The sequence below is a fragment of the Neomonachus schauinslandi genome, chromosome 6 (genome assembly GCF_002201575.2).
Source record: "Neomonachus schauinslandi chromosome 6, ASM220157v2, whole genome shotgun sequence".
NCBI classification, from domain to species: Eukaryota; Metazoa; Chordata; class Mammalia; order Carnivora; family Phocidae; genus Neomonachus; species Neomonachus schauinslandi.
The window spans coordinates 24,638,819-24,661,390 of record NC_058408.1 but is presented as its reverse complement, the minus strand read 5'-3'; the positions used below and the strand labels follow the sequence as shown (position 1 = coordinate 24,661,390).

Genomic DNA, 22,572 nt, shown 5'->3' with positions numbered 1-22,572 from the left:
CAGGAACCAGCAACCACCTAAATAAACGTCCTCTTTATTTTACCAAATATAACTTATCAGTTACGTTGACATTTGTCAATTCAGTTATAGTAACTATAAATAATTCTCTTAAGACACAGTTCTGTAACTTTTTAAGGATACAAGAGTAAACCAATGTTGCTCCGTGCAGCCAGGCCAAAAGTACATGCAGTCTGTGCCATCGGGGAGAGGGGGGAAGAAATGAATCTTCCGTGAAAGTCCACTTCATTTTCTTTCCCTCTCACCCCGGGGTCCTCCCTCTGCTCACACGCTCGGGCTTGGGGCATGCCCACCTTCCTGTTTTTTCAGCAACGGAGGAGGCTCCAGGTCTCCAGGAGAACACAGGGGGGGCACAGCCTCAGGGGCAGGGGCGCTGGTTTCGGTGCCTGTACAAGAAGTGTGTGTGTGTGCAGATGTGTTGGGAGGTGGAGGGCAAGCTGAAAGAGGGCCTGAGGGAAGAGCAGAAACAAGCCTGGGCTGGTGTTAATGAACTCTGCCAGCCCCGGCCCCAACTACATAGCCTCTACCATTCCTGCCAATTCGAAGACTCCAGAAGGTGGCGTGGGTGGAGTCTCTGGAGGTCCTAGCCAAGGTCTCAGGATGAGGCGTGGGGCTGGGAGGAGCGAGGGTCACTGCCTAGCCTGCCCCTGGAGGTGGGCCCTTTCCACTACAGAGAGGAGGGTCGATGGGGAGGCCGTGCGTGGAGAGGCTAGGAAAAAACCTGCATCCGAACGCTCAGATTGGCACACATGCGAGTGTGGACAGATTTCTGATCTGGTCAGAGCAACGGGGGCGGGGGGGGGGGGGGGGACGGATGCAGAGGCTCCAGTGTTCCCCGGAGCTTGCACTGGGCAGAGAAGAGCACGGCAGCCGGAGACGTCCAGCCTACTAGGTCTGAATCCTCTTTCGGGTGGCTGGTGGGGAGAGATGGAGGGAAGAAAAGGTGAGGAAGTGTAGTTCAGGGAAATGAACTGCTGTTGGAGCGACGGGGCTGGGGGCTCTCGCTGGGGTCGGCACCGCACAGAGCTTAGATTCGAGGCAGAACCTGGCCTGATGACGCAGACACTTCTAGCCAGGCAACTTTCTCCGTCAGGTCGGAAGGGGCGCAAGGCCTTTGTATCTGGGGAATGAGCTGAGCGGAGAGCTGTTTCCCTGGCCACTGGCACGGTACCTACCACGCGGTAGGCACCGTCACAACTGCTCAGGGGAAGCTTCAGACCATGCCTGCACAAGAGCCCCTCTCGGGGAGGCGGTCTATTTGTTGAATGGGTGAATGAGGGCAGAAGCCAAGACAGAGGAAACCTGCCGTCCACAGCGCGGCAGCAGGAGTGATCTCAGGAAGTGACGGAGACTAAAGTGACCACATAAAATGTCCTTGGTGGCAGTGAAACACCCCTGGTTGCCCTCTGCCTCCCAGCCATCCTCCATGTACTCGCTCCCTGTCCCTAATCTCGGAACCCAACCTGGCAAGCTCTGGGAAAGGTGGTGTTGAGAGGCAATGAGACACGAAGATTGAACAGAGATAAACAATCGGTCCTCTGGGCCCAGGGAGGATGTAGATCTTGTTAAACCTATTGGTGGACATGGGTCAACAGAGACCAGGCTCCTGCTCATTTCTTCCCAGATGTGACGATCAATGGGAAAAAGATCAAAGGGAGGGGTTGGTGGTGTTTATCAGGCAATTGGGTAAGGGATGTGTATACAGTTTGAATGGTTAGTCCACCTCACTGTTTTTGGGACAGAGGGCCGAGGATAGGGCTAGGGTTACAGGGGAACAGAAGCAGCTATCTTCTTACTAGTGCTTTGAAGTTGGTCCATTTTTAGAAAAAAGTGTGTGTGTTTTAGGGGGGGTGGGGGAGGGAAATGATACTCATCTCTCTGTTCAATCTAAAAGGAAAAAAAAAGAGAGAAAACAAAAACAAACCCAAAAAAACCAGAGCCCACTCACAAAGGGTTTCTCATTAGGGCCATGACTGAGTTTGCTAAAGCTAAACCAAACGTCCCCAGATCCTAGATGGAAACCCCTGCCCCAACCCACCTCACCTGGAGGCACCCACCATGAAATTGCACTTGGTGATTGTCTCAAAAAATCTACTTGTACTGCTTATCTCAGTTCATCTGTCCTGTCGGAATTCTTGCTATACAAACTTGGCTCAATGTATAAAAATTCCCATTGAAAATAATGAGAATTCAGTATCAAAGTGAAGTCCTAGAAAGAGGTGGGAGTGTGGAGTGGGGTGGGGGAAGGAGAACGAAAGAAAAAATTCGAACAGAAAGTGCAAGGGGTAGGAGGAAAGGTTGAGTGACCAGGCTAGTCCCCGACATCTGTGTCTCGGTCCCCAATGAGCCAGAGGACATGGAAGCTGAGTGCTAGGAGCCCAGTGCCAAGCAGGTCCCCCAGAGCGGTCAAGTACGGGATGGAGAAGTTGTCCGGGTCCAGGCCCCGGCCCCACATCCAGTGCACCATCCAGTCTGCGATGTACAGGAGAATCAGCACCTGGGGAGACAGAAGGGCCCGGCCTATAGCCTTCCCCTCTCACCAGGGGGAGCCAGAGGCCACAGGATAGAGCACATTCATTGTATCCCTGGGGAATACGCTGTGGTGGTTCATCTTGCCACCCCAGCCACCCCTTTATGTTCCTCTACTGCACAGTCACCGCCTGGAGCGGACCATCAGCGTCCCATGAGCCCTTTGCGGAGCATGATGCTGCTACTCCCCAGGACCTCCCCCAACAGCATTACATTCTGCTCCCAAATTGACCAAGCGAGGGACTACCTAATCTAAGTCCTACTTATTGCAGCACTTCAGCCCTCTTGCCTCTAATTCTGGGTCATCCTATTCTTGGGTCACTCCAGTGCCTGCCACGTGGGCCTCTCCAGGAGCCTGGCAGGGGGCTGGGGCCTGGAGCTTGCTTTTCACACAGGGATTTCTTCTCGGAGCAGAGCGGAATAAGGACAGTGTTTGAGGCTGCTGCCGGCACAGTTGTCTGAGTAACAGTCGATTATCCCAAGCTAGCTTCCTCCTGACCCTTTCCATTCTGCTGTTGTGGGCTCAAACAATGCAAGTCTAGTTTAACATGAGCCCTAGCAAAATAGAATTACGAGTAAGTCAGCCGAATAGAAAGCAGAGAGTGCATATCAACGCAAAAGACATTTTGGATTATCTGCTGCTTTATCTGTGCCCTTCCTTCCCTTCCATGTCTACAGATCAAGAATGATCTCGATTAGCCCTTTGCTAGTGGGTGCAGGACCAGTGGCATCAACAACAGCTGGAAGTGCGTTAGAAATGCAGAATCTCGGGGCGCCTGGGTGGCTCGGTCGGTTGGACCTCTGCCTTCGGCTCAGGTCATGATCCTGGAGTCCTGAGATCGAGCCCCGTGCTGGTCTCCCTGCTGGGTGGGGAGTCTGCTTCTCCCTCTCCCTCTGCTCCTCCCCAGCTCATGCTCACCCTCTCTCTCTGTGTGTCTCTCAAATAAATGAATGAAATTGTTAAAAAAAAAAAAAAAGGAAATGCAGAATCTCAAGTCCTGCTCTTGATCTCCCAAATCAGAATCTGCACTTTAGCAAGACTCACATACACTTTGAAGTTGGCAAAGCACTTGATCTGGAATACCAGGGGAGAGTGGGCAGGCCTGCATCTTCTCTACGCTCAGCACCAGTCCTGACATCTGGGCTCCCTAAATGACCGCATCTGCGTGAGAATGAAAAGCTTTCTACCGGTAAATCTCCAACACAGTCATTTGGGAGGGAGGTTTTACTCTTGACTGTACTTTGCAAAAACTGTGGTATGTAAATTCTGCGCGAAGAGGCTCAGATGCAGGAAATGGAGACCTTGGGGGATCCTGAAGCCAGAACTGATACCTAATTTTAGGCCAGCTTGGTGGTTCTCCTGTCTCCTCCCCGAGGCCGTCAGAGACTCTGCTTCCAGCACCCTTCATGCTGCCCCTGCCTTGCACGCAGCTGCCTGGTGCTCCTCCCATGGCCTGCCCCCGGCCCTGCGTGAGGGCCAGCCCCCCATCGCTTTGCGCCCTTTCCAGCAGCTGCAGAAGAGTCCCACATAAAGAGTGTGGCCCGGAGGACTTTGGGCCATGCTCCAGGAAGAGCATGGCAGCAGCTCTCCCCTCATTGCAGCCTCGTCCCAGGGACAACACATGGCTGAGCCGGAGGGAGCAAAGCGATCGGGAAGAACCTCTCCAGGGCACTCAGTGCCCTGCCCTGGCCTGCCGCAGGCCTAGAGAAGACCGCAGACGTGAGAGGGGGAGCCCAGGGCTAAGCCCCAGCTGCAGGCCCTCGGCATCCCCGCCTCCGCTTTCCCCACCGAGGGCGCTTAACTCCTCTGTGCAGGGGAGTGCGCAGCAGGGCAAGAGCATGTGGCTGGTTCTCGGCCCAGCCCTCGCCAAGACGTCCCAACACACAGCCTTTTTAAGGTTTGGGGTGAGAGGCTGGAGGACGAGTGGTCACCCAGAGGGGACTGGTTAAATGAAATTAGGTACATCTACAGGGTAGAAGAACGCAACCATAACAAGTCAGGGTGCTCTTCTCTTTATGTACAGATGTGGAATGATCTCTAAGATAAACTGTGCTGTGAAAACACAGGGCGTGGACAGTGTGTAGAGTATCCTACATGCGTGTAAAAAAAAGGAAAACAAGAAAAATTATATGTTTGCTTGAATAAATATAGACGAGGCTTGAAGGATATACAAGACATGGACTACATGGACGGCCGGGAGGAAGAGGCTGGGTGGCAGAAAGAGGGCGGGAAAGAAGAGCTTTCACTGTGAACCTTTAAAAAGTTTTGAACGATGGGACTGTTATTACCACTCAATAGTCAAGTCTATGGAAATTGACAATGTCTGATAGGGCGAGTGTGACTCCAAGGGGAGCGTGGGAGGAGGGCTCGTGAGGAGGGGACAGTTCTGTGTCTTGACTATGGTGCTGGATGGACGGATCGACACGGGATAGAATCGCACAGAATTACACACACACACACACACGCACACGCACACACACATGGGTGTGTGTAAAACTGGTGTAATTGGAGTAAGCCCTGTGGATTGTTCCGACGCTGACTGGTTGGTTTTGTGATTGTACTGAGTTACGTGAGATGTTACTGGTGGGGGAAACCGGCTGAAGAGTACATGGGGCCTTTGTGTACATAAATTATGCAACTTCTTGTGAATGTATAATTCTTTCAAAATAAGAAGATGAAAAAAAAAATGGGAGAACACTACAAGGGAGAGAGTGGATTGTATCACGGAACGGCAAGGCTGGACAGGATCCTCCAGATGACCTAGTGTGGTGGTTTTGACACTTTTTTAAGTTGTGAAACCCTTCATTCAAATGACATTTTTTAAGGAAGCCCCAGCATGCAAAACACCCGAGACGAGCTCTGTGGCCAGGCCAGTGGGGGTGCCCCCCAGGCCCCCCTGCCCAGCACCCTACAACCACCACCTGCCTACAAACCACCACGTTGGGGCCATTCCTCTCAAATGGCAAATGTATCCCGGAGGCTCAGAGAAGTAAAGCAACTGGGCCAGAGTCACACAGCACGTTGGTGACTCTGCCGGAACCACGGCCTGTTCTCCAGAGCCCCCGTCCCGTGTTTCTTGGCCACCCGGTCCCAGAACGAGAGGCGGCAGAGGGTGCGGCAGGCCCTCCCCGCGCTCCTGCCTGCCCGTACCTGGAGCAGTGCGGCTGTCATGTAGAAGAGGATGAAGATGAACGTGAGCGTGGTGTGCCCGCCCTGCATACAGCTGATGGTGTAGAGGAACACCAGGTGTCCTGGAACCACAAGCAGGAAGAGGACTCGGGCCGAGCGAGAATTCACATCTGGGACCAGGGGAGAGAGCGGGGGGTGGGGGGCAGTGAGGAGGAGGAGCCCTGGCCCCAGAAAGCCTTTCAGGCCAGAGGTGCCCCGCTCCACCCCAGGACGGCAGGTGGCTGATGGTCTCTACCGCTCCAGCCCAAGGTCCCCAGCCCCCATGGCGTCCGCGGGAAGGACAGTCTTCCTGCCTGGGATCTGCTCCCCAGAGAGCTGCTGTGGCCCAGCCAGGGCCCAGCTGTTTCTGAGGGGAGGTCCCCTCATTGTTGGCCCCCTCCCTCCGGGGCTGGAACGGACCAGGAGGCCGGGACCCTGTCATTACCAGGACTGAAGAAGGTGGTACAAGGACTGGGGCAGCGGCGAGGGGCTTGCTCAGAGTTCTCCCCTGGCATCCCATTCATGTGCAGGAAGGTGGAAATGCGGCTGGCCTGCACTGCCACCAGATTGCCCCCAACACCTGTAGAGTGACAGAAGTGCTGACGGGGCAGAGTGAGGCGTGGGGAGGGCGTGACACATTCACCAGTCCCCAGGAGAAGAGTGAGACTCCAAGAAGGAAGACAAAGACAACCCGCCCCCCCCAGGAAGTCTTCCAGGTTGCTTCTACCCTCCGGTCTATGGAGACGTGGCCATCCCACGTGCCCCTAGGGGGGCTGAGAGTGCAGGAAGGGGCACAGGCCGATCTGCACACGTAGGCAGCCTGTGCCCCTGCCGTCCCACACGACCAGGGCGCCAAGGCCTTGCCCTGCCCAGCCTCTCTCCACAGCTCTGAGCAGACCCAGGCTCCTGTGCTCGTTCTAGGAGCCAAGTTCAAGTGTCGGGTTTGAGCTCTGGACTCCGGTGCCTCGACCTCTTCCCTGCTCTTCGCAGCCTTGCCTTGAGCTCTGAGAGCCTGACCTACAGACCGCATCACCCATGCTCTGCTGCTGGCTGCTCCTCGTCGGGTTTCAACAGGAGCCAGCAGGACACACTCAGAGAGGGTGGAAGGAGAGAGAGCTCAGGTATTTTTTTCCCTTATCCCTCTCTTTTTGGCAGTGGCTTACCCCTGTCGGGGGCAGAGGAGTGTTCTCTCTAGGCTCCTCTAACGTTATTTTCTCCTCTTGACCCTGGAGGACGAGGGCTTCCGGTTGTTGCTAATCTCTGGGTCCCTCCCCGGCTCCCCGCTCTGCGAGCAGCCCCTTTGATAAAGTCCTGAACTGTCTGAGCCGGATGCTCTTGCTGCCGGAGTCCTGACTGATACAAAGGCCCCCGTCCTTTTCTCCTGACCCTCTCCTTTCCCCCGGCAGCTGATGCCAAGACCTCACCATTAATCACAGGCGTGAAGACAGCCATCCCTGCGAAGTTGGGGTCGGAGACAGTCTTGTCCAAGATGAGGCCTCCCACGCTACACAGACAAAGACAAAGTGACACAAAGATCACCGACAGGTTGTATTCCAGTTCCGGGGATGACAGGCCCATCTGGCCTTGGGGAGCAAGGGGCTCCTAGGGGTCCCTTGTCCCCTAGTCCTTGCCTCCTTTGCCAGAACCAGTTGCTGCTTATAATATTGAGACTTGGCACAGCGCTCCCCAGAGCAAGCTGGTGGCATGGGGTTAGGCCCCTGCCTCCTGTACCTGCCCCCACCCCTCCCCGTTGGCTAGAGGAGCTCAGGGCGAGCAGCCCACGAGGACCGCTGTTCTGCCCACTCAGTATTTATTTCCCTTTGTGGTAACAGCACTGGGCTCTTCCCCAGGAACTACCTCTCTCAAACTCAGTCAGGTGCCATTGCTCCAAGGATGGCTAGGCCCCAGCCCTATCCAATCAGAGCACCACTTCCCTGAGGCCACAGTGAGTCAGGGATAGCCATGTGAATGGATGAGAGCCAGTGAAATTCTCTGGCGGGACTCTGTGGAACTGTGAACTTCTTCCCCCCGGAGTTAGTATGAACCTGGAGCCACAGGCCATTACCCGGAAAAGCAGAGCCGAGAGATACAGAACATCGCAGCCCTGATGCCCCTGAATCCAGCTGTGCCGTTTTCGTGCCCTAAGCCAGTGCATTCTGCTTTTCAAGGAAACCCACGTCAGATGGTTCTGTCACATGTGACAGAAGGACATGGAGCGGATACACTCTGGAAGGCGTTTCTAGGCTCTGTACCACATTCCCCGTCTCCAGGGCTCAATAGGGAGGCTGTGGCGGGGTGAGAAGGGGGTGAGGGTGTGTCCCAAGGGCCCAAGCCTACCTACTGATGGCCATGGCAATGATGACAGGCTCCCAGCCCGAGTACAACACCTCCCTTGTGGCTGGGCTCCGTCGGGCCAGCACCACCCAGACAGGCAGCAGGGCCACGAAGAAGGCGCACACCAGGGGGTAGATGTATTGCCAGTCATCTGAGGGAGGCAGAGACGACAGGGAGGTGAGCACTGCGGCGCCCGGCTCAGGCCTCCCCCGGTTCGACCCTGGCCACCATGCTGGCAGATCAGCAGGAACCCCACACCAGGTGCCTGGATCATCAATCCTCCTGGCAAGCCCAGGAGAGGGGGGGGGCGGGCAGCCTTGTCCTTTGTGTAGATGAGGAAACCAAGCTGAGAGCTTCCCAGGCCTGGGGCTAATCAGGCGCAGAGACCAGCTTCTAACGTTCCTTGCTTGGAGCCCCAGAAATCCCTGTCTCCCCACCCCCCATGCTGCAAGCAGATTCCAGGCTTCAGCTCCTCTCCTTCAGCCTTTCACCTTTACTCCTCCCAGGCAAGTAGGAGTCCACAGGACCAGGCAGGAATATATTTCTCAGATACTTTCCCCTGTGCCCCTGCTGCCTTGCGTGACTTTGAGCCAAGCTCGGGGGCAGAGGGGGAGTTAGTACAAAACTGCGCTCCAACCACACGGTTAAGAACATAGGGGAAATCCGTACACCTTTGCAAACCCACTGCTGTCTCTCCCAAATCCCACCCGGGGGTCCACCCTGGTCACACCCTCAGTGGCCTCAGCCTCACCCCGCTCCAGGTAGAGTCCCCAGCTGATGCCTGAGAGCAGTGCCAAGGTGATGAGGTCACCCAGGCTGGCGGCAATGGGCGTGGCCACGTTGTCTGGGTTGATTCCAATCTTTCGAGAGCCAATGATGACTCCAATCATGATCATACCTGGGGAGGAAAGGGAGGGGCCGGGCGGGGTGAGGAGAGATAAAAGGGGTATCAACAATCAAAAGGAGAGACTGCAGGTGCCAGGCCCGGCCCTCCCCTCCCCCGCCTGGCCCTCCCTTCCTTACCCAACACCAGGGAGGCAATGAAGGCCGTGGCCACGCTGCCAGCACAGAGCAGGAAGGCGTGCGGGATACTGAAGTGGCCGTCAGGGATCCAGCCAAAGACGACGGCTGCGATAGATGCCAGGAAGCCCACGACCGTGGCCTGCACCTGAGGCGGGGGTGCTTAACTCAAGAGAGCCCGGGGGCAGCGGGGTTCCTAGCAGGGGTGGCCCAAGCGCTGGGCCGGCCCTCTTCCCGGCTCTCTGCAGCCCCAGGAGGCAGGCTGGGCTGGACTGTGCAGTCCCCCCAGGCTGGAATGGTGTCTTTATTTATTTAGTTTCACACCAGACACTGGTCCTGGGCAGCGTACCCCGCAGGAGCCCAGGACACGTTACTGGCCGAAGGAGCCAGTCATCCCCTCTGGGGATTGGGGTGAGAATCTGCAGAGCCTGAGCCTTCAGTCAGGAGACAAGGCCTGGGACTCGAGGGGAAGACTCCCAGTCTGGAACCCATGTCGCCTCACACGGAGATGGGACAACAGTGGCCAAGGACAGGCCAGCCCTCCCGAGTCCGATTCGTGGGAACTTGAGCCCAGTGGACCCCTGCAAGCCGAGAACTGACGTGGGACCTGCTGGGGCCCTCCCCGTCTTGGCCGCTTGCCTGGGAAACTTGGTCACCTCCTAGGGCTGCTTCGGGACAGGCCAGCTCGGCAGGATGCTGGCGCCTCGCTCACAAGCTGGCTGGGGCTGAACTCAGTCTTTCAGATTCCTGACTAAGGGGGAAGCTTAACCCACCCTCTCTGGTCTCTGCTTTCTTACCTGGATGAGGGCCATGTTCCCAGTGATCATCCGCCAGAGCTCCTTGGGTGTGTCCATGTGCCCAATGTTGGCCTGGGAGAGGGAGGGGTGGGGGGGGCTGGAGCTCCAGGCTGGGAAAGGCCTGCGGCCCCATCTGTTAGGACCCTGCCTGGATCAGGAGGCAGTGAATGGGGTCTAAGACGCTGGGACCGGGACATAACCCCCAGGGAAAGTGAAGCAGCATCAAGGGGGCCGGAAGAAGGAAGGAGCTAAAGAGCCTGAGCTCCTGCAGCTGGGCGGGGGCGGAAAGGGGGCTCCCAAGCCAGCCCCCTCTCTTCTCCTCTTCTCAGGACAACTGCTGAGCAGAGGCAGATTCCGTCCCGTGGGCTGCTCATCTGGAAGCCCATTTCCACATGGGTCAGAGGGACCCGATCGCTGGCTCTGAAGCCAGCTTCCCATTCTAGGGCAGGAAAGGTCAGCTGCTGGTGTGGGACTGAGGCTGCCAAAGGGTTTGGGAAGAATGAGGTGGCACGGGAGTAGGTCGGAAGTCAGGCAGGGTGGGCAGGCTGGACAGGCTGCCACTCTCTCTGTGGCCTTCTCTAGACTTGTAGCCACAGGGGCCATCCCTGCCACCCGGCTCCCCTGGCCTCCCGAGTTTTATTGCTTCCCACCTCCCACCCCATGGCCCTGTATCCGGTTCAGTCTCTGGGCCATCATGGCAGATCTACGGGGCTGTGGGCAGGGAGAGTGATAAGCAGCCCCCTTGCTATCTATTCCCTTAATGAAGAGTAAGCTGCCATGAGGGAAAGGGAAGGGGGTGGACGGGGGGCTGGGAAGGCCTGGCTCTGCTCCTGCCCAGCTGCAGAGTAGGGCTGGAGATCAGAGGAGGCCCCCGTCTGTGCAGGTGGAGGGACCAGCATGATGCTTGCCTGTCAAAGCTGCATAAACAGTCACGAGGTGGGTTGCGGAGCAGGGGGTGAGGCAAGAGTCCAGGGACGGCTGGGACATCCAGAAACTGAGCCTGGGAACCACTCTGGGCAGGGAGCCCCTGCCCAGGAGCAGGACACCCAGGCTGGAATCTCCCTACACCTTCCCACCCCAGCCCCACACTCCAGGCCTGGGCGCTTGGGAAAGGCCTGCAGTGATCTCTCAGTCTGGTTCTGTGCTGCCCCAAGTCTTCTGTGTGTCCCATGCTTCCCCGCCAGGACACTCACTGCAGTGGACAGCCTCGATGCCAGGGTCATTTCCAGGTTCCCCTTAAGCCCCAGCAGCGCAGGCACCAGGATGAAGACTTCTGTCACCTTCTGGAAGACTTCCCAGTGCTACAAGGTGAAAACAGAACCCAGGAATTTCAGTGCCCCAAACGGCTGGCATCAGGTTGAACAGAGAGTCTGGGATCAGAGGCTTGAGGAGGAAGTGGAATCAGCAGGGCGTGAGCACGCCAGCCGCCTTTTCTCCAAGAACCCTGGACCCAAACCAAGACCATGGTGCTCCAACAACACAGCCCCCCCTTCCTGCCACCCAGAAATGGGGAGACATGGAGGGGCTCATCCAGGCAGGAGACCCCAGCCTGGCTTCACTCCCCCTGCCTGCTTTCTGGAGGTGAGGGCCCACACGGCTGTCACCCCAGGCTGGCTTACACGCCAGAACTCCTTTGTGATCCCCCCTCAAATAGCAATCCCCAACCTCTCTGCCTTCAGTCCAGTTTCTCCGTGGCCTCAACCTTGGGTGGTGTTGTCTCAGCTGTTGAGAGCTGGGCTCCATGGGGCTGGGACTGAGGAGATTAGAGTTTGTTTGGTTTCTGTGTCCAAGGGCTTTGGGCCTCAGCCACAGCAACTCTCCTCCTCAATAGGCTCTGAATTAACACCAGGGCCCCCAAACCTCTGCGTGCTGGTTTGCAAGAGGCTTTTTATGTCTCCTCTGCAGTCCCTCACCCCACATACCTCCCCCAGACTCTCAGGAGAGGCGAGGGGGACATATACTCACTGCAGGATATATCCCCTGCAGGAAGAGCAATGGACTAGGGGTCAGGAGACATGGGTTCTAGTCCCGGGCCTATCGGGCTTGGCTCTCCCACCAGCTCCTTCAGCCAAGAGCTCTTCGGTGCCGACTGCGTGCTAGGCTGCTTGTAAGCACTCTACGTTGTACAGTTTCTCATTTCGACCGATCAGCAGTCCACTCAGGTGGGGGCTATCTTTATCCCCATTTTGTGAATGAGGAAAAGGAATTTCAGAGGGCACTATGCTTGTTCGTGCTAAGTGGGAAAAACCAAGGAGCCAGGATTGGCTATTTGAAAGCTACTTTAATTGCAAGTGAAATCGAAGACTGGCAAAAAAGCCTGGGTTTGCATCTCCCTGCCACATGGGTTCCTTTATTTGTTCTTTATTTGTTTTAGGAATGGTTTGGAGAGGGAGGAGGGGGCAGGTGGCCTGGCGGGCATATGGGGGTTGACGAGGGGGTCATGGTCAGGAGACAGAGCGCTGTAGGTGTGAGGACACCAGACTGAGAGCCTTGGGTCTCCTACAGAGACCACAGGGATGGGCCTCATGCTGCCTCCCCAGCGTCCTCCCCAGCTGGTCCCCGGATGAGCCTGGGGACCTCAGACACACTACGGGGGCCTCAAGCTCCCGACTGTAAAATGTACAATTCAGGGGCCACGTCGGAGGGTCTCTAAAGGCAGTTCCAGCATTGACACTCCATAGTTAAGAAAGAGGATGGCTGCAAATCAAACCCACAATGAGATTTATCACCTTATGCCCATCAAGATGGCTACTACGAAGATACCCCAGAAAGCAACAAGTGTCGGCAAGGGCGTGGAGACACCTGGACCCTTGTACACTATTGGTGGGGCCATAGAACGCTCCATTGCCTATGGAAAACAGTAGGGAGGGTCCCCCCAAAACTAAAAATAGAACTACCATATGAGCTAGCAATCTCACTGCTGGGTATATATCCCAAAGAAGCAAAAGCAGAGTCTTGAAGAGATATTTGCTCACCCACGTTCCTAGCAGCATTACTCACAATGGCCGAGAGGTATAAGCAACCGAGGTGTCCACCGATGGATGAATGGACACACGAAAGGTGTATACGTCCAATGGAATGGTATTCATCCTTCAAAAGGAAGGACATTCTGACCTGTGCTACGACATGGATAAACCTTAAGGACAAAAGAAGCCAGTCACGAGAAGACAAATACTGTATGATTCCACTTATATAAAGTATCTAAAGTCGTCAAATTCATAGAAATAAAAAGTAGAATGGTCGGTTGCCAGGGGCTGGAAGGGGATTTAGTGCTTAGAGTTTCAGTTTTGCAAGATGAAAATTTTCAGAGCTGTTGCACAACAATGTAATATAACAACTACCAAACTGTACATTTAAAAATGGGTAAGGTGATACATTTTGTTACGTGTTTTTTTAACATAATAATAATAATAATAATAATAATAATACAAGATGAGCAAGGAGTATCAGAGGGGGCCAGGGCTAGGGCCAGAGACCTGGGGAGGCTGGACACCAGGAGGGCCTATAAGGTAAGGATTTCTCTTTTCCTGTCAGAAAAAGAGAAATGCATTTTGTTTGTGTGCGTGTGTGGTGGGGAGAAGTCCATACCAGGACTCTGGGGGAAAGGCGCCTCTCCTTAGGCCTAGAGCACACGCTTACCTGAGCTCCTGGTCTGGCCCCTCACAGGCGGAGGGCTTAGGACTCTCTTTAGGGGAGCCCCTCTCTAAGACTAAGGATGGGAAAGAGTCCCCCCTGCCCTGCTCCCTCTTTCCCAGCAAGTTGCCGAGCTTGGAGGTACCCGCAGGAAGAGGCAGGCCCTCGCAAACGCTGGAAGGAGGCGAACCCCTTGTCACTCCCGAGGTGCCCCGAGAGAAGGCAGCCCCAGCGAGCCCCATCCAGCCTGGAGGAACTCGGGCACTGTTACTCTCGGACACGGCTGGTGCCTACCACTGGGGCTCCAGTTCCCTGCAGGCCCGGCCACACGGGGCTGTGCCTCATCCTTTCTCCCCTAAACCAGCTCCAAGGAGGGGAAGACTTCCCCTCAGCTCCCCTCCCCTCATGAGGGTGGCTGACTGGGGGCTTTCAAAGCTTCTCTCAGAGCACAGCCTCATATGCCCTCCTCACTGCAGACCATCTGCCCCTCCCTTGGCTCGGCATAGGTAATGTATATGGGCTCCCGGAGTCAAGGAGCCTGGAAAGAGATACGTTAAGTGTATGCATGGAATACTGTCTAAATTGTTTGTAAGGAACATTGTTTGTCTTTGTGATTATTTAAGAAAAAGAATGTAGGAAGCGCAGCTAAGCCCCTCTCAGCACTCCCAGGGCCCTCTGCCTCCCAGCACACACGTTAGCAGGACCAAGAAGGTATAGGGTTTCAGAGGTGATGAGCTGAGAGACAGACAGGCAAGGGGAGCAAGCCACCACAGTACCAGCCCCTGTGCAGAAGTCTTCCCAGCCCACACAGAATTCAGCCTGGGATCTCACACCACCTGACCAGCAATCCCAGCAACGCCCTGAGCCGGCACATGGGTCAGAGTAGCCAATTCCTACACACATACTTTCTTCACCCACAGAACCTTCTCAAAGAGGCAGCTCAGGCGGTGTCTCTTTCTTCCTTTGGCCTAATTCAGGCCCATCCTGTTCATCCTGGCTGGGAGTGCCCGCCTGCCCCCGAAGTCAGACCTGTCAGCCAAGCCTGCACCCACGCCTTCCTGCTCTGCTGGGGATAAAAAAGGGAAGCACTGCCCCACTTGGCAGGGGGAGGGCGTCCACAGACAGCACTGCTTTTTAGAAATGCAGCTCCTCTCCCCTGTCTTTCTCCGTCCTTGACACGGGCTGCGGTTGGGGGCTCATTGGGCTCTGTTATCCCGGGAGGTGAGAAATGAGACTGTTCCCCCCACACCCCAAAATCATCCTGATTCAAAGCGATCACCCTAAATCTCGTACCTCAGCGGCCTAGCCGGTACCTCTCCCCCGTCCTTCCCTCTTGCCTCTTCCATCCCTTACCTCCTCCAGCCTCATATACTGACTCCTGCCTGCTTTCGAGTATTCTGCCCTGAGCTCTCCTCCCCCACCCCTCCCCGCCCCCAGACGGTAGAAGCAGGGAGGAAAGTCACAGCCAGGAAAAGTTGGAATCAAGACATTAAGAAGATGAAAATCCCTAGAGGTAAGCTCTGAGCCCCAGGCTGTGGGAGGACCCCAGAGGCTGGGCTGGAGTTGAGCTTTCGGGGTGAGGACTGAGTCCGATCACCTGTCTGAGGCTTTCCCCCTCTGCAGGCATCCCAGGTGTCCAAGGAGGAGGGCCTCAGGGCAGCGCCTGGGTATTCAGGGCTGTACAAAGTGTGAGAAAGGAAGTGGTCAAGGAGGACGGGATCCGAGAGTCCCCCCCCAGGAGGGCTGGCAGCCCTGGGAGCAGGCCAGCCAGGGAGGATGCCTCTTTCCCCTCCCCTCCACTTTCATCTTGGTAGACTCTTCCATATACACAGCAGGGCGGAGAAGCTGGAGGAGGAGATATTTGGGCGAGGGGGTTGTCTCCTTTCCTTGGGATCCTCAGCAAGTGAGTAGTGAGTTAAAATAATACCTGTCTTAACACAGTTGGCAATTCCAGGAAAGGTTGGTCCACTACCTCCTATCTCCCCTATCCCTCAAAAGGCTGACAGCAAAGGCGAATGACTTCGGGGGCAGGCGGGCACTCCCAGCCAGGATGCAACGGCCTAGGACCAGACTTGGGGGGCGGGGCCCGGAGCACCTGTGGTAGATCCATATCCAACCATATTCAACCCCCTCCAGTCCCAACATGGGGCCCAATCCTGCTTTCCTTCCTAAATATCACGGGAACTTGCAGCCACGGTGGGACTTTGGAGCAGATGGCTGTCCCTTTATCCTTTTTCTACTTTTGGCCAGTACACCAGCCCCTTATCTCACTGCTGAGGCTGGCTGTGCACGTTGACTGGGCGAGAGGGCAGATAAGAGGCAACAGAAATGACCTTCCAGAAAGAGACTGAGTCTTCTGCAGTAGTAGGGAAAGATGGGTTGGGGGGGGGAGACATCCGCACCAACTCGGACTTCTGTTCATTTGCTCTGAGATGCTGGGGACACTCTATAGCCATCTCCTCCAGATGGCCCCAGTCTTTTAGGCACTCCCAGATTCTGTCCTACTGAAGGCCAGCTCAGCTTATGAAGGGAGGATGCAAGTGTGAAGCCCTAGAAATCATCCTGCTCTTCTTGAATCTGAGATTGTCAGCCACCCCTCCCCCGGCCCCCCGGCCTTTGCTTCCCTGGATGTGGAATCAGAATCTCCCTGTAGTCCCATGTCCTGGTCTTTCTGCACCCTCCTCCTACCCTGATATCTCTGTAGCCATCTGCAGGGCCTGCTTCAACCCAGCTGTGGCAGGAAGGTTGGGGGAGGGGGACAAGGACAAACCAACCATTGTCATCCACATCCAATGGACCCTAGCTCTGGGGTGAGCCTAAGTGCCACACTCAGGGCAATTGCTGGTCCTCTGTGGGCATGTTGGGCAGGCTCCAAAGGTCCCTACCAATGTCTCAGGCTCATGGGTGCGGGGTGGGGGTGGGGCAAGATGTCAGAAGCCTCTTCCAGCTCTGGAATTCTCTGAGTATGTGGGAAAGGGGTGGGGGTGGGGGACTGCTAAGGACCTTTGTTCTTGTCCACTTTAGAATATAACTCCAATTGTTCCAGATTCTGATCCACCCTGTTCTTCAAGGGAAGACACAGAGAGCAGACTCCTGCCTAAGTCTTTAACCAACTGGTGAACCATGGACATGGTGTAGGCCATAGAGGTTAACGGCACGGACTCTGAGTCAAGATGACCAGGGACAAGTTACCTAATCCCTCTAAGCCGAAGGTTCCCTATAGACAAAATGGAGAGGATTACGGTTTCCACCTCATGGGCCCACCTCCAGAAGGGCCCAACAAGTGCTCCCTATTACTGTTATTAGTATCCAGAAAATAAAACAACTGGAACGTGGCTCTATACCTCTTTGTAAGTACCAAACCAGAACCCAAAAACTCTTAAGAATGAGAATCAAGGCCACAGCGAAGAGATGGAAGAGTCTTATTTCTCCTCCTGCCACTAGGCCCCCTCACGGCCCTAGGAGGTGAAGCAGCCACTAGGGGGAGGAGTCCAAAGCCTCCTTCCCAGCTCCAGGCTGGCTTCCCAACCTCCATGAGGAACAACCCTGAAGACAGTAGGGTAGGGGAGAGGGAAGGCAGTATGAGGCGCTTTGGCATGACATAAACACCATCCTCATTAGCAACAAGCTTCTCCTAAGGGCTCAAGTCAAAGTGGTCCAGGTGGACACTGTTGATGGAACCACCTAGAACTGACCACCCTCAGTTCCCTGGGACACTGGCCTAGTAACCTCCACCCACCAGCAGGCCTCTCTGCATCACTGCATGTATCCTTTGTAGGGCTGGCCTGGCACCGGGGAGGGGATGCTGAGTTCCATGTCCTCCTGGGAGATTTCATGGTTAGGGACAGACTGGGAGGTCCCCAGGGCCAAGGCCAGATCTCCTCTGGTCTTTGTATTTCTCCAAGTACCTAGGACAGAGCTCAGCACACAGCAGGAATTTGATACCTGCTAACGATTAACTTTGATAAACCTAGCGCCTCCGGGGTAACTCCACTGGGCTTGTCTTCCTGCACTTCAAAACCTTTTCCCAGGAAACAAGACTGGGACCTCTTGGACCTGAAGGTTCTGGGTGAGTCCTAACGTGCAGTACGTTACATAGCACATCCCTGGCTCTCAGCTTCCACGTCCTGCCAATTCCCAACCTTAACGCTACCCAGTAGCTCCACAAGCAGCCCTCTTTGCCCAGGGCAAGTTCATGAAATACAGGTAAGAAGCAAAGAGGAGACAGAGTTCTGCCCAGGCCTGGTTACATTCTGTCCCCATTTACACCCCATAGTTTGCACTTCCAGGTCTTGCCATGCCAATGCCCCACCCCACTTCCTGCCCAAATCATGCATCAGATAGCATGTACCCACCTCCGTTCCCCAAGGAGATCGTGCCAAGGTTCCAGGCAGATAAGCAACAGAGAATGCCTTTAAGAACCTTCCCACTTAATTTGAGACCCTCTTGGCAGCCGAACAAATTCCTGCCCAGCAGGGGGATGGAGGGGAGGCCTGAAACTGAGCTTTCTATTGTGGGTATCCTTCAAACCCCAAGTGAAGGGAAAAGAAAGCATAAAGAGGAGTCCCATCTAAGTGTCTCCCCTACAGAGCTGGACTCAAGAGGAACGCCCAGGAGGGATGGCAGGCAAATACCTCGTTCCATCTCTCCTCCTCCAAGCCTGAGCTCTGGAACAGATTCTGCTTCTGTTAAGCAATGCTGCCCTGACCACCTCCTCAGGGCTACTGGGCTTCCTCGAGGCTTCCATTGAAAGTAACTAGACCCAGAAGAAGTCGAGGACGTGATCCAAAGGGAAACGGTTCTAGGAAACGGCAGCTGCTTCTCACAGGGAGGTGGAGAGAAAGCTCCAAGAGTCGGTTTCGCGGGAGGAAAAGGTAGCCCCGGGCTCATGGTCAAGAGCGGCCCTCCCCAGGTCCTACCTGCACGATGTCCAGCACCATGCCAGCAGCCACAGTCCCAAAGCCTGCCAGGAGGAAGGGGAACAGCACTTGCAGCCCGATGGAAAAGGAGGTCTCCTTGAGCGGGGAGGGCGGTGCGGGCCCCCGGTCCGTGCTGACGTCATCACTTTCATTGCTCTGACTCCCGTTCTCCAGCAGGGCGTCCTCCTCCCGGACCCCCTTGGCATTGGCCCGGGACTCAATCACCACCACCTCCACCCCGGCCCCATCAGGCCCCAGGAACTCTGAGGTCCCGGCCAAGGGCTCTCGCCCGGGGCCATCTGAAGAGCAGGGCGAGGGAGTAGGGCCAGTCCCGTTGAGCTGGTGGGCGTCCTTCGGCTCTGGCTTAGAGGACATGACGGGAAGGGAGGAGGGGAAGGGGAACTTTCCTTTCTCTCTCCCTCTCTTTTTTTCTTCTTGCTTTCTCTCTCTCCCTCTCTAAGTCGGGAAAGCACTTAGTCTTGGGGTGAACCCAGGCTTGGGCGCCGCGGGACCTCTTCCCCCGGCTCTCCGGCCCTACCAGGCGCAGCAAACGCTGGTCCCCCGACAGGCAGCCCCATCAAGCACTGAAGCCATGAGCTGGAGGGAAGCTAGAGACTCCCCACCAGACTCCGCAGCCAGCCACTAGGCGAGCAGAGGCCTGACTCCGGCCGGCCAGCGCGGGGCCGGCGGGAAGTGTATCTGGCCTCTTAATCTTCTTTGGTTCTGAGCAGCAGGGTCCTCAGAGCAGGGGGCATCCAGAGTAGAAGAGCCCAGCCGAGTCCGGGGCGCCCTCTGAGGTGGCCCTTCTTTCATGAAAAGTAGCCTGAGTTCAAATCCTGCAGAAGGCAGCCTTGGCCTAGGGCTGCCGCTCGGGCCCGTGCCCCTGGCTGGGCTCCTTCAGCTTCCCACAGCTCCTCCGGCTCCGCTCGTCCTGGCGCACTGTCTGCTGTCCTTCCCCTTTCCTCCAGAGATTTCCTTCCTTCCTGGGAAGACCTTGTCCCGCCCCAAATCCCTGGTCCTTCAAGTCACGAGAATCTGTGTGGAACACCTGATGTGGGAAGGAAGAAGACAAAAAGGAGAATGTTATGACATGGCCAAGGACAGCTCATACCGGGACAACTTTCCCACAAGGCAGGCATAAAGGGTTTGCTCGTTTCCTCCGTCTTTTCACTACCCATTCCTGCCCTGTGACCTCCGGAGGCCCAGCAGGCGCGACCCCTGCCGTCCTCCCACCCGGCAGCCCACCGCCCCACAGGGATCACCGCGGTAGTCAACAGCCGTGAGCTGGGGCCAGCCTGGGGATTGGGGCTGTGTGGCGCAGGAGACCTTGACATCGTCTTCTCAGTGACCAGGGGTGGACAGGGATGTCCTGGGGGAGATCCCTTCTCGAACGCTCATTAAAAACCCAGGGTTATTTAAGTGTGGTCTCCCAGTGGGGTCAGTTACAAATTCAGTCACAAGCTCCCTGCCACAAAGCACAGACACTCCGCTGCAGAAAGTGATTGTTTATAGTCACAAGACAGCTTGGCAAGACAAATAAACTGGGAGAATCTGATCATTAAATGCAAGTCTCCAGACCCACAAACGCCCTAGCCCCCGAGAGGGGAAACAAAACAAAACAAAACAAAACTAGAAGGACTCCCTGGGCCATGGGGCAAGGCTGCCAGACCAAGGCCAAGAGCCAGAGGCCTACCCACTCCTGCCCTTGAGAGTGAGCAGTGTTACAAAAAGCTCAGACGCTGACTGGGATCCAGGCTTCTGTCTCTACTTCTCTCCCCCTGCTCCTGGCCCTGTGGGTTTTTCAGATAGGACAAGAGAGTTATCTCAGTTTGAAGGGGAAGAGGGTAAAACTATTGGTTATTATGCGAACACTGCAGCTCCCTAGGTTCACCCTGTTCCCCAGGGTTACTGAGAGTTGGATATAGTGGAATTCTAAAAAGCAAAAACAAAAAACAAAAGCAGCAACTAAAAAAAAAAAAAAAAAAAAGTAAAGCAAAGCAAAACAAAATACAAAGCAGCATAAGCCAAAATGCACTTGCTCCCAAATGCAAACGTCTAGCAGCAACAGCCCTGCTTTTCTTGTTTAAGGAATCCCCAGGCCCTGACCTCACTCTATCCCATTTCACCAAAACAGTTCTTACAAGGAAAAATAAATTTAAGGAGAATTTCCCTAGGTAAGATGACCAAGGACTTAAGTATTCCAGACACACACAATTAGTCAACTCCAGTTTGGGAAAAGGTGATTCAGACTCCAGTAACTGACCCATGGGAACTGTTTTCTCTTTCTATGGGCTCAAGTCACACATCCAGATTCCCTTTTCCAATCTCCTTAAACACAGTCCTGTGGTTCTCTCAAAGACCCTCACTAGAGATCCAGAAATTGCCCTCAGGGCAGGAGAGAGTCCACTGCCCCTATGCCAGCAGTGTGTGCTAGAACTTGACCCTCCCTCCTCCTCCTGTCTTCCTGGCAGGCTACCTAAACTGAAGGGGGGCTCCCAGGAAGAGAAGCCAGTCCCTCACCCCACTCCTTCCACTAAAGAGACTTCGGACGGGCCTAAGGCCCTCGGATGAAAGAAGCAAAAGTGAACCAGGATACCCTGAGGAGGGAACAAAAAAGACCCGTTTTAGTATCTGCAAACCCAGGGAGGGGGAGAAGAAACTGGGTGGCCTCCCCCGCCTCTCCCGCATTCAGACTCAGCAAATGCGCTGCGCGCCAGGGCTCCCGCCCTCCGCCACCCACCGCCCCAGACCCACCAGGACTGACCTGCCTCTCGCTTGGGAGGAAGGGGGGCGCCTGGCGAGTGGCAGCAGGGACCCGTGGTCTCGGGGGGTGCAGGGTTCCCCCTCTTCTCATCACTCCTCCTCGGCAGTCCTCCTCGGCCCCCGGCGTGCCCCCCTCCCCCGCACCCCCGGCCAAGGCGAGCGTCCAGCCGCGACACCCGGCTCGCTACATTTCGCCTCTGCGTTACAGCGAGGCCGCCGCTCCGCTTCCACGAGGGGTAGGTGACCGGGGAGGGCAGGATATACCGCCTCGGGCCCGGGCGGGGGGGACCCGGACGGGGGGAACGCGGGGCTGAACTTACTCGCCCCCAATCGCTTCTTGCCCGCGGACTTGGGCCCGACTGGTTGGCTGCTAGTGGCAAACGTGATCTGGGGCAGACTGGGTGGCACCCCCCCATCAAAAATAGGTTCGGGATGGACAACGGCAGCGGCCAATCGGGGGCCGGGCGGGGGGCGGGCTCAGCCTCGGCCCGGCCCCTTTCCTTCGCTTTGTGCCCGGGAGGCGGGGCGCCGGCGAAACGCAGTGCGAGGAGTGACGGGAGCTGCGGGCCGGCAGCCGGTGCTGCGAGCTCGCGGGTCCCCTCGCCCGGCGGCCGGCGACCCGAGGTTCCCGCTGCCCGGCGCTCGCGGCGCAGGGCCACCTCCTCCGGGGCCGCCCCGCCGCGCCGGGAGCCCCCCTCGCCCTTCCAAGGCGTGTGCGCCTGTGCGCGTTTCCTCGCGCATCTTGAGTGTTTCCTCCAGCCTGTGGCCTTCGGGAAGACCGGGAAGCGCCGGTGCGGAGCCCCCCACCTCTGACCCCGCGGGCTCAAGCAGCCATCCCCGTGCTCCTTCCCGCGCTCGGCACCCGGAGAGAACCGTCCCCACCTCGTTCTTGGACACAGCCCCTCTCTTGTTGGCTCGGCACCTCGCGCTGCCTCCGGATCCCGCGTTCCTCTAAGCAAATGGCTCAGCCCTGACGGAACCGGCCTTAATAACGTCCCAGTTTTGGAAGGGGTGGGGATGGGCGGGCGGGAGGGAAAAGAGGTCAGACTCGCGCCTGGGGTCCCACGGGCACCACCTGAGGGAGGGGCGGGGGTGGGGGGGAGCCTGGCTTCCTCTGACCCACTGATCTTGGTGGCAGCATAGGGGAGAGAAGTCTCCATCCCGGGCTAAACGAAATCCAACTTTCCCTGACGCACCTTGTGGGATCAAAGAGGGGTGTTCCCATCTCGCCTTTTGCCACTTCCTCCCTGGGGTATCTCCACCTCTCCAACGCAAGCTCAGTACCAGCTCTCTTTGGGATGTTTTTGTGCAGGGGGTGTGACCTACCCCAGAAGGGAACTGCCACCCCCCAGGTTTTCCCCTCTTGTCAATGGAACCTGTGACCAGTGGT

The 22,572-nt window shown here is 56.3% G+C and overlaps 1 protein-coding gene across 2 annotated transcripts; it reads right to left on the bottom strand.

Moving 5' to 3' along the window:
• SLC41A1 (solute carrier family 41 member 1) lies at nucleotides 1-18,858 on the bottom strand. 2 transcript variants are annotated; one of them, XR_002480116.2, is made up of 11 exons: nucleotides 18,420-18,858; nucleotides 11,061-11,168; nucleotides 9,868-9,939; nucleotides 9,074-9,218; nucleotides 8,802-8,948; nucleotides 8,054-8,201; nucleotides 7,141-7,220; nucleotides 6,162-6,296; nucleotides 5,699-5,847; nucleotides 312-2,515; nucleotides 6-191 (listed from the first exon to the last, which is right to left on the bottom strand). XR_002480116.2 is itself a non-coding variant. In XM_021686621.2 (10 exons), the coding sequence occupies exons 1-10, from the start codon at nucleotides 18,792-18,794 to the stop codon at nucleotides 2,330-2,332; spliced, it is 1,545 nt and encodes a 514-aa protein (XP_021542296.1). In that variant the 5' UTR covers nucleotides 18,795-18,858; the 3' UTR covers nucleotides 1-2,329. The 2 variants fall into 2 exon arrangements, 1 of the variants encoding a protein (XP_021542296.1); XM_021686621.2 differs by having other exon boundaries at nucleotides 1-2,515.
• Nucleotides 18,859-22,572: the final 3,714 nt, after the last annotated feature.

Excerpts from the sequence above, each read along its gene's own strand:
- SLC41A1 (XM_021686621.2), bottom strand. The coding sequence starts at position 18,794 with ATGTCCTCTAAGCCAGAGCCGAAGGACGCCCACCAGCTCAACGGGACT. Across the intron at positions 11,169-18,419 it reads TGGTGCTGGACATCGTGCAG|CACTGGGAAGTCTTCCAGAA; the intron begins GTAGGACCTGGG and ends TTCACCTTGTAG. Across the intron at positions 8,949-9,073 it reads CATTGCCTCCCTGGTGTTGG|GTATGATCATGATTGGAGTC; the intron begins GTAAGGAAGGGA and ends TTTCCTCCCCAG.